The sequence below is a fragment of the Lepidochelys olivacea genome (assembly GCF_965140295.1).
Source record: "Lepidochelys olivacea isolate rLepOli2 genome assembly, chromosome: 8".
In the NCBI taxonomy this organism is placed as follows: domain Eukaryota; kingdom Metazoa; phylum Chordata; order Testudines; family Cheloniidae; genus Lepidochelys; species Lepidochelys olivacea.
Genome location: NC_140418.1, coordinates 8,384,346 through 8,398,442, shown reverse-complemented (window position 1 = coordinate 8,398,442; position 14,097 = coordinate 8,384,346). Strand labels below are relative to the sequence as shown.

The 14,097-nt window shown below is 43.0% G+C and overlaps 1 protein-coding gene across 2 annotated transcripts in view; it reads right to left on the bottom strand.

The window, feature by feature from the left end:
• The window catches only part of ADAMTS2 (ADAM metallopeptidase with thrombospondin type 1 motif 2), a 262,414-nt gene that overhangs the window by 21,967 nt on the left and 226,350 nt on the right, over positions 1-14,097 (bottom strand). For both annotated transcript variants that reach the window (XM_084637009.1, XM_084637010.1), the window contains exons 11-13: positions 5,129-5,274; positions 4,248-4,423; positions 344-477 (exon numbers count right to left, since the gene is read on the bottom strand). In XM_084637009.1, coding sequence (XP_084493135.1) covers positions 344-477; positions 4,248-4,423; positions 5,129-5,274 — 456 coding nt within the window. The remainder of the gene's footprint in view (positions 1-343; positions 478-4,247; positions 4,424-5,128; positions 5,275-14,097) is intronic.

Here is a 14,097-nt window from a genome sequence, read left to right as displayed (position 1 = left end):
CAGATCCCGATTTATACAAATTGTTGGTGATTATAGCCAGATCAAATAGATACAGCATACCTTTGAACATCACTTTCTTCAAAAGTTGCTGTATGTTCATATTTCATTATACATTCCATCGTCATCAAGCCTAATGTAGGAAAAGCTTCACTGAAAGCTAACTGTCACGGTTCATCTTAAAAACACGGCACATACTACTACCCGTATAGGTAGATGCTGCTGGAATCTATTCCTATGCAAAGTGATGGCAACTGCAAATATCACACACAATATTGTGACAGTTTTTGCATCAGCTAGTCCTGAAAAATGTTAAAAGTGAAGCATCAGGAGTGATGCTACTTACCAAACAATCCCCTCGCACACAGATGCTATAAAAATCTTTATATGAGCAGCGGGTTCCATCGTGTACCATTCGTTTCATATAAACTACGTCACCAGTCTCCTTGGATTCACAGTATAGGTGGCACCTTTCTTTAGCTAGAAGACAAAATGCCCCATATTTTGTTAAGTTTGAACCGCTCCTTTGCTCAAGCTACGAATGTCAGTTTGAATGGCAGCAGTATTAGCTATCAGCCTGCATCATCATTCATACAGCGCCAAGCACACTGTCCGCATCCAATAAATGCTAAATTGTTATTATCATTATTCTATGAAGGCTCAGTTGGAAACTGGTGGATAAAAAAGAACCAATGGATTGTTCTTGGGACTGTATCTTAGGGTTTGTTGACTGCAAAAAAAGAGCCACAGCTGCGAGTCTCAGAGCCCAGGTAAACTGACCTCTTTGGCCGGGTTTCACAGCCTGAGCTCCAGCCTGACTGGGAACGTCTCTACTGCTATTTTTAGCCCTGTAGCTCAAGCCCCGCAAGCCTAAGGCAGCTGATACAGGCTCTGAGACTCACTGCCGTGAGCTTTTTTTTTTCCAGTGTAGACATACCCTTAGTGACTTAGTTGAGTTTACACTGTACATTGAGCCCAGGCTCTGAACTCAGGTTTGAGCCCGTGGCCACCTTCTGTCTACACACAAATCAGTCTGACCTGGGACAGCAAGCACTCAGAACCTGGCTCATAGGAGTCTGCTGGTGGGAGGGGGCATCAGAGCCCGAGCTCCCCTGAGACTCAGGTCCAAGCCCTGTCATTTTGCAGAGTGGACAGCGCTCAAGCTGCAGACGTGAGACAGGAGGTCTGTGTAGTGCAATACAGATACATTAGCATGGTTCTGGGACCCAGGTCCAGCAATCATAAGCCACAGTTTAAATTGCAGTGTGGATGCTCAAGCCGTAGTTGGAAACACTAAGTCCACAAGGTCGGGTCCCACAGACCTGGGTTAACAATGCAGTGTAGACATATCCAAATAAGCCATTTTACTTCTTAGGGGGCTGCACTCTGTACAGTGCAATCTGGCCTGTGTTTGGGCAGTTCAGAGCTCCACTACCTAAGGGGTGGAATTCTGCCTCAGTGCTCATCCTCACTGTATATAAAACTGAAAAAGCAGATAGGATTTTGCCCTTGAATAGAGACAGTTCAACACTGTATGTGACATTGGCTTCCAAAGACTGTTAGGAGAGTATTGGACCACACCGTTTACTCCTAAACAAAAACATACTTCTCTACTACTGCAGTGCTTGGATCTAGGATAGCTTAAGTCATCAAACAGGACAGGCACTCTGACAGACCGTGAATAAAGTCATTTTACTACCAGTATGTGTGCAAACAGCCAAACCATTGCATTTCTTTCTTTTACTCTGTTCTGAGTGAGCTGAAAACATGCAACAGAGCTGAAATGACTGGTTAAGGACTGAATAAATCTAGGTCCTCAAACATGGCTTCTTTGTATCCCATTTTCACTCACATCCCTTGCTTTGCCCATTGACTACTCACATAGGGTGGGCACTTAATCCACTGTATGCCATCATGTGGGCGCACAGGCCAACAGGGACAAGTTAGCCCAAATGCATGTGTATGTGCACGCAGTACAGACAAAACACCAAATTTCTAAGCCTTCTGAGGTTCAGTTGATAATAATGGGTACAGCTAGCTAAAAGCCCTTTCTTTTTTATTCTTGTCCTGGATACCCTTATGAGGAACATACCGAAGCAGCAGCTTGGTGGCCTGCTGTTTGCAGATGCTATGATTCTATGCAATGAGGAGAAGGACAGTCTAAAAGAGGATCTTGATAAATGGAGAAATGTGATGGAGAGACATGGGCTCAAAATAAGGAGAGGAAAAACAGTATGCAGGATGGTATGCAGTTTCAATAATGCGAACATGGAAGTATTATCCTTGACACTAGATGGGCAGACAATGCCGAAAACACAAACTTTCAAGTATCTGGGCTTCAGAATCTGGGAAAATGTGGAAATTGAGGAGGAAATTAGAGCTACAATAATAAATGCCAGGCTCAGATGGAGAGAGATGAGTGGTGTTGTGTGTGACAGGAAGATACCAGTAAAATTAAAAGGGAAAGTCTATAAAATGGTGGCCTGTCCAATTTTAATGTATGGCACTGAGTGTTGGGCAACAAAGAAGAACCACGAGCAAACGATCTGTTCCACAGAAATGCAAATGGATGAGTGGTGTAAGCAAGACAGACCATGTGAAGAATGAGTATGTTAGAGGCATGTTCAAAGTAACACCCATAAGTGAAAAAGTGAGTGAGTGCAAGCTCAGATGGTTTGGTCATGTAAAGAGCAGTCCTGACAACTATGTGGGTAAGAGAGTCCAACAGAGCAAGACCGAAGGAAAAAGACAGAGAGGCCAACCCAAGAAAAAATGGTGGGATGTCATAAAGGAAGATTTGTTAATATGTGATGTGATACAGGATATGGCATTGAACAGACCATTTTAGAGGGAGAGGACTCACAGAGCTGTCCCCATTAGATGGGATTAACACAAGGAAGGCAACCACTAGTCAAATGAAGGGAGACGGAGACCCTAACTTCAGGCAGATCTGCCAAAGTGACTCTCTAGAGAAAAGACAGGTAAGATAAAAATGTATGTTGCTCCCAGACTCTGAATACTGTATATCCACTAAAATATTCAATTTATGTGCACTTATCTTCATAAGAGGGTAATGTGTGGCCCTGAATATGTTAGAACTGCACTTTATATCATACTTTTATGAACTTAAGGCTTGTCTACACACCAAAGTTGTATCCCTTTAACTATACGGGTATATAATTAAATGGCACAGCCCCCCACGTGTGGATGCAGCTTTACTGGCACCTGTAGCCTTATTTCTGCCCAGGAAGGGGAATAAGATGGTATAATTATTTCAGTAAAATATCACACCCCTAACTAAACCAGATATACTGATATAAAAACAGAGCAGACAAGGTAGTTGTCTGATCTAAAGCCCACTGAAGTCAATGAAAAGAATCCCATTAGCTTCAGTGGGCTTTGGTTCAGGCTGTAGAAGAATATTTCATACACACAGGTCTGTGGGCCACACTGTTCTCCCCCTCTCTGTGGAAGAAAACGTACATCTTGAGATGAAGCCATGAAGCTATCTGCATCTGCTCCTCTTCAAATCCTAGCTTGCACAAGAACTGAAGAAACAAGTAAAGCAATAGTGAAAATTGTTTTGGGGAGCAATTCAGACAAATGAACTACATGGGCATTTTGCCATCAACTCCTGGTTCCCATCAACTCTCAAGTTTAATACATTACGATTGACCTTAAGAAGAGCCTTTCCTCTATTGGGATCTGAGAAACCAGATGCGGCCAACTCTGGCAAAAAATGGATGCTTTGGCACCTGGGTTCCCTATTATCCATTCTTTACTGTGGCCAAAATTTTAAAACTTGGCTGCCTGTTAGGACTCTTAATCCGTACTAAAGAATTGAACTAAATGTTCTGATTTTAAAGATGCACAGCAGCTCCTATTGACTATCGTAAAGTCTGAAATTTGTTTTTTTTATCTCCCTCATCATGTTTTCAATACATTAAGCTTACAAACTAACATGCACAACCCGTTTCTGCATCTGTATCAACGGTCTGCAACTTTGCTGACAGCACAAGCAGAAGAGCCAAGGATTGAGCCAGCATGGAAAGCAGAACTGTCTGTTCACCCCAAGAGGGGCTCTCTCCTGCACCAGGTTGATGCACATTGGTAAGGGGACCTGGGGAAGCCTGCAGTGCTAATGACCATGTGGCACCTCATTGGTAGACAATGAATTTCTGTCCCCAGAGCGGTCAGACTGGGACTAAATTTGCTACGACAACATTAGAACAAGATGGGGAATTACTAACCATCGAGATGCTCATATGGGAGCCAGTGGTGTTTCATATTCTGATATTCAAAGTAAGGATCCCATTGTCTACACTGCTCCTCTCTGAAATCATCAAACTCCTTGGGACAATCTTGAGTGTTGCAAAGCTGGAACTCATAGGTTGGCCCTATGCATGTACGGCCTCCATTAGCTGGGCTGTGAATAGGAAAGAAAAATAATGGTTAACTATAGCGTTAATGAATGAAGCAAGGGTTTTTTGTTTTTACAAATCCCTTAGGGACTGTTTCAACTTTCATTGATGTTGATAATACAATAATGCTTTCAAGACCCCTGTAATGTACTGTACTGTTATAACCAGCTTCATAGATGGGTACACTGAGGTACACAGAAGATAAATGATCTACCCTTGGGTAAAAAGTGGGTCAGTAGAAATTTTGGCAGCATATAATCCAGGAGTTTGAACTCTCAGGCTATGTCTACACTTATGGTGGCGTGCAGTACACACCACAGTGAAAGGTTCCGGCAGCAGGGAGACAGCAATGAAAAACTCTGGCAGCTCCCCACTGTCAGAGCCTTTCCCCACTGCTGGAGCCTTTCACTACAAATAGCATTGTAGACATGGGAGGCACTGCTAGGGCGTTTCAAGAGTACATCCTGGGGGTTCAGGCTCTCTTCTCTACTCCCCTAAGCTGTGCCTCACCATCTATACTGCTATTTATACCCATGCTAGCTGTGCATGCAGTGTCTGTACTCTACACGCCTCTGTAAGTGTAGACATACCCTGTTTTTAACCTCCAGTATGCAATATTCCTTCGTGCATTACTTTATCAGTAAATTAAAAGGAATTCCTCCACAATCATTCACTTTATATAAGAAAAAAAATGGGGTATGTTGACTTACTGTGGATTGTCACATTGCCGTGTCCTGTATTTTACCCCTGTACCGCACGTTCGAGAACAGGAGCCAAACTTACTCCATGCTCCCCAATTTCCGTCCTGTTTCAAGATATCTGGAGTTAACCAGATGCAGTGACCTTTAAAGCAGTGCTAAAAGAGAACATTGAAAAGGTTAAATACTGTGTGGCTGCCATCTTGATACATTTGAACACATAGTCTGAGTACTGCGTATCATTATGGTCAATGAAATCTGAACAGGTTTCATTTACAGGCATGGGTTATGAATTTCTTCACTTCTCCAGAAGATAAGAATGAGTCCACACTCTCCTGATGTGCCTATGGTCCCAATCCTGCAAACACACGCATATTTAACTCTACTTAAGCACACAGAGTTAAGCATGTGCACAAGTTATTGCAGGATCAGGACCTAAGTGTGTACTACTGCTCTCTATTGCCTGGAATGTCAAACCTCCTCCAGAGTTTTATGACTCCACCTTGTGGCTGCAACCATAACTTTACAACAACTAACAGACTCATTTAGTACAAGTGGTAGAGACTTAAGCTTTTGGAACCACAGATATCAAGTGCCGTCTCTTATACCACATGCACTCAGTACATCTAGCAATGATGAGGATTCTTTTTACAACATACAGTTTCTTTACAGCACATAAAATACTGTGTAGAGGAGGGAAAGGGTTCACCCACCCACTGTGTTGAAAGCTTTAAGGCGCACAAGTACTGTCAGCGTATGTCTACCCTTCGAGCAAGGGGTGTGATTACCAACTCCAGGAGACACATCCATGCTCTCTCTGATCGAGCTTGCACTGTAAAAATAGAGCATAGCCATGGCAGTGGAAGCAACAGGAGGGGATAGCTGCCCCAAGTATGATCCCGTCCGAGACCTTGGACACATATCTGGGGCTGATGCCCCTCCCATTGCTCATGTTGCTGTGCCTACACTCTATTTTTAGCACATTAGCTTGATCAGAGCTAGTGTGGGTATGTCTCCTCAAACTGGGAATCACGCAGCCAGCTTGAAGTGTAGACATACTAGAAGAGAAATGGCATTAAATGAACAATACTTAGCATATTATATGTTCAATGCACTGTACCAGACATTAACTAATTAATCCTGACAACAATCCTACAAGGTAGGTAGGTATTATTACCCCAAATAACAGGTGGGAAAAGAGAGTGAAATGACTCACCTAAAAACACACGGTGAATCAATGGCAGAGCCAGGATTAGAACTCTGGACCACCTTACTCCCCACCCTGTGCACATTCTTTTAGACCACACTTAAAATCATGGAAAGTTTTTCACGGTGAGGTCATTAAACCACAAAACACTCTTCCAAAGGAAGTGGTGAAAGCCCCATCCATGCAGAAGTTCAAAACCAAACTCGACAAAACACAAGGAGAAACACAGAGGAGAACAATTCTCAATACTCATACCTTAGAGTAAGTAATGTCTGACCTAAAAGGTTTTCTCCATCTCTGTGGCTATGTCTACACTATACACCATTTTTGGTGGTGTGTAGCTTACATGCAGCTAAATACAAGCCACAGAGAAAAGCACACCATGTCCACATGACAGTGTGTAGCTACACGTCAGTGAAAGGCTCCGGCAGAGGAAAGGCAGCTTTAGTTACTCCTCATTGCCAGAGCCTTTCACTGCAGCAAGGAAGAGGAGGGGAGACAGTAAGGGAAAGGCTGCTCACCTGCCATCGGAGCCTTTCCCTACTCCTGGAGACTTTCCCTGCGGTGGCAAAGGGCTCCAGCAGCCTTTCCAGCTGTTCCCCCGCTGTTGGAGTCTTTTCCTGTGGACAGGAAAGGCTCCAGCAGTAGGAAGGCAGCAGGACACTACACTGCTAAAAAATAGCAGTTTAGACAGGAGGCATGGCTTGGGCCAGTTGAGAACTTGTGGAGTACAGTACTCCAGGTACATGTGTCTTTACTCTACTACAGGGGTGGGCAAACTTTTTGGCCCGAGGGCCACATCGGGGTTGCGAAACGGTATGGAGGACTGGGTAGGGAAGGCTGTGCCTCCCCAAACAGCCTGGACCCTGCCCCCTATCCACCCCCTCCCACTTCCTGCCCCCTGACTGCCTCCCTCAGAACCCCTGACCCATCCAACCCCCCTGGTCCTTGTCCCCTGACCGTCCCCTCCCGGGGTCCCCTGCCCCTAACCACACCCCGGGACCCCACCACCTATCTAAGCCCCCCTGCTCCTTGTCCCCTGACCGCCCCAACCCCTATCCACACCCCTGCCCCCTGACAGGCCCCCCAGGACCCCTGACTCACCCACCCCCCCTACTTCTTGTCCCCTGACCATCCCCTCCTGGGACCCCCGTCCCTAACTGCCCCCCCGGGACCCCACCCCCTACTCCCTGTCCCCCCCCATCGGGACCACCCAGGACCCCACACCCATCCAACCCCCCCTGCTCCCTGTCTCCTGACAGCCCCCCTCCCCAAACCTCCGCCCCATCTGACCACCCCCTGTCCCGTGACTGCCCCCTGGAACCTCCTGTCCCCCACTACCCCTGCTCCCTTACCAGGCTGCTCAGAGCGGCAGGACAGGCTTGTTGGAAAGCCTGAGAGGTGGGAAGGCACAAGACGGGCTGCAGGGAAGGGGGGACAGCGGGGGAGGGAGCTCAGGGGCCAGGCAGGACGGGCCTGCGGGCCGAGTTTGCCCACCTCTGCTCTACTAGCTTAATCCATACCTCACTGTCTCCACTGCTCTATGGTTTCTGATTCAATTTCAAATCCAAGAGTATAGTGGTCCTAAAGAGTTTGAAAACTGCCCCTTTGCTAAACACTAATAAGTTTCTATCTTTTCAACTTTCTCCCCTCCCCTCTTCAACGAGACCCCCCTAATACCTCAGGGCCAAATTCTCCAGTCCTTAAGGAAGATTCCCACTGAAGTTAATCAGAGTTTTTCCTCAGTTAAGGACAGTAGAATTTGTCCCTTACTTTTCATCATTCCTATAAAAGTCACACTGATGAAATGTGGGTGGCCAGAAGACATTTTAATATTTTAATTATTTTACACAGTTTGTCTGTTTTAACAGTTCCTGTCAAGTGAGAGGCCTGGTTCTCACACACAGATGGCCATAACAACAAGTGTAATCATTCACTTACTTTTCTTCTCATTCAAATCAACAACAACATTTTACACAGCTTAACAAGCCTGAGAATCCAAGAATTTGGCATCCAGTATAAGCAGAGCATATGGCCAAATGCATGCTGCCAGCAAAAACAAAAAGAGAAGATTTAGAACACAAAAGCTTCCTTAAAGCATAGAGTGATTAGTGCTCAGGAAGACTAATTCTTAGAAGTGATGGACAGTCATCAATAAAGTAAATAAAAAGGGGAATAATTAGTAAAATTGTTATATGATTAATTGTTTAGTGACTTTGAATTGCTATTCAGATGATTTATTGTGTCAGTAATTTGGTTAGACAACAGCTCACAAAAATAGAGGAGAAACAGGGTTTAAGATGTTGATTCTCTATCATGACTGTAAAATACTCTACATCAAAACATAATTAAGGGATCACATTCATTCCAGAGGAGCATGAGAGTCAGTAAGGGCCAGATTCCAACACCCTTACTAACATCAAGTAATAACTGGACAGTATCATTGAGATCTCAACTACTCAGTGGCATCAGTATTTGGTCCTCTATGCCAGATGCCTTATGTCAAAGCAAAACTGGGGCACTGGACTATATGTATATTGGGCTCTAACACAGGTAAACTCTACCTAACAAAAAACAAATCTCTGCTCCGGAGGGCTCTCATCTAAAGACATGAATACAGACGGCAATGAATTTAAGAAACAAAAAGAGTAGCATGTACACATTATTGCTGAAAAGCTTTATGAAGGAGGTGGGTTACCCACACAATCCATTTATGGTGAATTTTCTCTGGCCTAATGTCATGAATGCTAATTCTCTCACGCTTCACAAGAATTTGAAAGTTCAGTGCTGCACCCTTCTCAGATTCTCTAGTGACGCCAGTCTGGAAGGGTGGCTTAGTCTGAACAACAGTTGAAGGGTGGCTGGGGCCTGCGTGGAAGCATGCATCAGGCTGTCAGTCCACATTTCAACCTTGTTTGAGAGAAGATGATATTCAATATTTCCTGGTCTGCAATTATCTAAAAATCCTTCTCTCATCATCAAAGCTTTGAACCATCAGGTGTGAATTTATACATTATTCTCTGACTCTCTCAGCCTGTATGAGATCAGCTACATATTTACAGCTTATATGAAATGATCTAGTGCTTGAACTCAGGGGGCAGAGGAGAGGGGAGGGGAAAGTGATGCAGCACTCCCCCAAAAAGTGATGCCATGGTTTAAACTTTTCCCTGTTTTTTTCAGCCAGAAGCAGGAGAAAGGGGGTAGGATGCAACCACTGTGAAAATCACCCATCTAAAGTACTGACAGGGCTCACAAAATGGTGAGTTAATAGAAGTGAAGCACTGTTGGCATTGTTGCTCAAGGGAAAGAAGCTGTCTCAATTTTCACTGGAGCAGTTAGTCCTATGTTGATTGCCAGTCTCCACATGGTAAACATGGAAGCTGAAGTTTAGACATCAAGAAACATGCAAAATGAGTCATCTCCAGCTCTGCCAATTCTTGTTTTGGGTTGAAAGGAGAAGAGTTTGCAGGGGGAGCTTGCACAGGAGAACAAGATCTGTAATAGAATCCAGCACAGTATTACATTTGCAAGGGGGAAGGAGCGTGAGGATGTCAAATATAAATAGCTTGATCTCCAGTGTAATGAAGGAACCTGGATTCTTTCCTTCCCACCATTAACCCATTTAACGTCTTAGTCAGCTGGAAAAGTGCTAATTGGAACCTCTATTCCTAACAAAAACAGAGGTTTTCATTTTAATTATGCAACTGACATTAAAGCACGAACAGTTTTTTGGTAAGAAGGAAAAAAAGGGAGGGTAAATGTAAACTGTTTTCTGAGTGGAAGAGGAGACAACTCTGCTTGTAGTCTCGCCGCTTTTTCTGGCAGAAGGGACAGTCAAAAACAAGTGTAATTTCCAGGAGAGGAAGTTTAAATCTATTACAGTAAAAGGTTCCACAGCTGATTTCAGCTGTTCTTTGAATCAAAAAGTGTACACGCCAAGAAGCCACTGCGTTGCTAAGGCAGCAGTTCTCAACCAGGGGTCCGTGGCCCCCTGGGGGTCCACAAGCAGCTTTCAGGAGGTCCAACAAACAGGGATGGCATTAGACTCATTGGGGCCCACAGGAGAAAGCCCACACTGCCCTCACCCCACCACCCAGGGCGGAAGTCAAAGCCCGAGCAGCTTAGCTTCGCGGGGGTCCCTGTGACATGGGGCCCCAGGCAATTGCCCTGCTTGCTTTCCGATAATGCCAGCCTTGGCTTTTAGATGCAGAAAAACAGCTGTTGTGGCACAGGTGGGCTGTGGCGTTTTCATAGCATGTTGGGGGCCTCAGAAAGAAAAAAAGGGTGAGAACCCCTGTTCTGAGAGACACTGGCATTTCCAAATTAGTCTGCAAGAGAGGGCTGGTAAACCTTTCTGTGTCCGATCCGGTCATAAGAGACAGGAATTGCTTGCTCTATTTAGGGCATATCCCTGTTTTTCAGCCCAAACATTTGTAAGATAGTCCCAAAGTCTGTCTGTATGTTAGGGTCTGTGCTTCTCAACCTCCTCCACGCTGTGCTGAGATCCTACCATGGAGACATTTATTTAGACTTCCCCATCATGGCAGAGCAATGCAGGTCTGGGCCAACCTGTTCCATCTGTTGAAGCATATTTAGTTGTGAAGGATAAAGTGAAGGCTGTCCCATAACAATGGGCTCTGCAAGCCAATAAAAGTTTCTTTGAGTGGCGAGTCAAGTATTCTCTCTGCCCCGTGGTGACTAACTTATCCGACTGTCTCCTAGAGAAATGGAGGTCTGTTTTCTCACTGGGAAACTATCTGGACTGCCTCAAGTGCATATTAGCCTTGTCAAAATACTTTTTTCTTGGTCAATTTTTTTACAATATCTTTTAATTTCAATATTTAATAAATTCCTTGCTTTTATGAAGGAGGGAAAAAGAAAGGATCAGCTTAGATCATCTTCTTGTTAAAATGGTGCAAGAGAGGAAAATAGCTGCTAGGTCAACTGTGTATTTGATCTTTGGTTTGTGTGTCAAAATTCAAGAATAATGTCAACTTCATTGGCACTGAAAGATAGGAGAGTTCTTACCTCTCTAACAACAAAACAAAAGAGTGCCAGGTGGCATAAGCCGTCGCACTACTCTCTGTAGAAAGCAGATGGATTGTAGCATGCAAATCTCCTTGCATGAATGCTCTTATTTCTTGTTTCTTTCTCATGGGAAAGGGCTAGCTTGCCTAAGCCAAAGCAAATGTCTCAACCAAAAAATACTAGTTTAAAAACCCTGCCAATAGATTTACAATGATTTCATGCAGTTGGAGAAGCCTGAGGCTAACAGCGGGGCTAAGAGACTCAGATACAAGTAAATAAATCATCAGCTGGAAAGCATATGCTTTTTTAGGTCAACATGCATTAAGAAGATCTAAGCTTTTTATAGTTGCTCCTTATCTGCATATCTTACAATGCAATTTATGCAATATATTCAACTTCATATTAAGACTCCTATCCCACAAGGATTTGTGTACATGCTTCACTTTACACATGGGAGTAGTCTCATGAAAGTTAATGGGACTGCTCAGATTGCACAGTATTAAGTGCATACGTAAATCCTTGCAAGATCAAAGTTTTTTAAAAAGCAGTATAGGGCCAGATCCTGCAATTCCTCCTTCCTCAGACCTCCCTCAGTGCTGTTAAAAATTAGATTTTGCTGAAATGCAAAACAATATATGTAACAAAAAATAATACTTTGCATGACAAAAGGCAGGATTTTTCACAGTAATATTTCCTTTTCCGCCTGGGAAGGAGAAAGCCATGAAAATATTTTGTCATTTCATCGCTAAAAAGAGTGAATTGTCAGCCTGTTGCAAATGAACAAAATACAATGGGTTACATTTCTCCATTTGCCCAATGGAAATCCATTTGAAAGTGCGGGAAGTGGCAAAATCTAACTCTTTAGAGTAATTATTTCCAATAATTCCTACAAGTATATGGGACTTCAAATGGAAGCATCTGAAGATAAAATGACAGGCAAAAGACTGCTGCTGGAAACTATGGATGAGTTTTGGTAAAGCTTGCTTGATCAGACAAATATGTAAGACATTAGAAAATTTAACAGTTTGTCCTCCTTTCATTACTTAATCTTAGAACTGTGTCTAAGATATGGGCTGGGAATTCAGAACAAAGACTATTATGCTGCTGTACAACATCTGCTGAAAACATTCTAGTTATCTTGTCTCTATCGTAGGTAGTCTTGGTCCCCTGACAGTTCCTTCAGTGAAGGAGAGAACAGGCTAGATTAGATTCTGTTCAGTAACATCGACTGAGGTTCGAAAAGTTCAGAGAACAGCTATCAGTACTCTGCAAGCAACACTCTGGTGAAAATCTTTGTCCTTTAAGTCTGGTTAGTCTCCAAAACAACATCACAACCATTTCTGGCATTCAGTTCCTTCGGCCGCTGCAAAGCCAGAATGTTTTCATGACACACCAGTAGTGTTTAGATTGGCCCATCTTAAAATGGGGACTGGGAATTAATGCTGATAGCTGCAAATCTCAGAAATGGAAAACAAATGGATCTTTTTGAACCAACAACTTTAGTTGATTATTGATGGTTGTTCCTTTTTTGCCGGACATTATTCCAAAGAAAATATGTGGACAAAGTTTCAAGTTATTTTCCTCTTCCTCAGACTCTGATCAGGTAGTAAGGAATGTGTGACCTTCCATTTCATATAAAAGGAAATTGCAAAGGTAGGGCTTGACTCTCATCTCTATGTACTGTGTGAATGATACAATCACACCCTCACAACATAATCTGTTATAGAACAGAGATCTTGGTATGGTCCAAAGTGGGTGATGACAGTACATGCATCAAAAAAGAGGCTAAAAAATAGAGGGCAAAGAGGCAAGGAAAAGATGGCAGGGAGTTTTGCCGATTTGCCTGTATTCAGAACCACCAAGTACCATCACTTTCCTGATAAATATATTGTTCAAATTTAGAGCCAGCAAATTCAAATTTAAGGACACTTTTAAAACTCATGCTATTGTGAAGAAAACTTCAGCTCAGTCTTTTGAATACTAGTTAACATATTTTTTAATTTTATATAATTTTCTAAGGATCTCTTGGAAGAATACAAAATGTTTACCAAAAAAATCCGGAACGGTGTCCTTAGGGATAAGATGTTTATAATTCTATTATCCACTAAAGCTTCAAAATATGCATAAACTCTTGCATCTCCCCTGAACTATAAAATAGCCAATTTATACAGTTAGCTATAAAATTTTTCTCTGGTCTGAAACTCAGTATGCAACATCTCAGCTGAGGTACATAAAATTCTGAAGATTTTTGTTTATAATGGAAACATTGGCTGATCCTTAACCATATCGTTGCAAGTGCAAGGCTATTATAGTTTGTTAATGTCCTTTGTTTCTTCCAATTTTTGTGTGAAGTACTAAAATGAACTGATGGGCCGCGAGGAAGGGAGAGCTAGCAAAAGGAAAATAATTATATTTTTCTCTGGTTTCATAAAAATATTTAATACAAAATCATGTTACAGACCTTAGACACGCGTATTATGTCCATCCATGTGAAACATGGAAGACCAAGCAAAGTAGTGTTTATTGTCGGAAAAAAGATGAAGTTCCAGGGTTTTTTAACCTTCTTCCATATGAAGCTCCAAATTATTAAAGGCTGACGTGCTTCAAGGTAGGACACAAGAAAGGAATGTTGAACACTTAGCAAGTGACAAAATGGCAGCTATCCCTTATCTTAACTAATTGTCTAATGAAGTAAACTACCAATGGTGAAATGGGAGTTTTGCTATTGTCTTCAATGAAGCCAGGA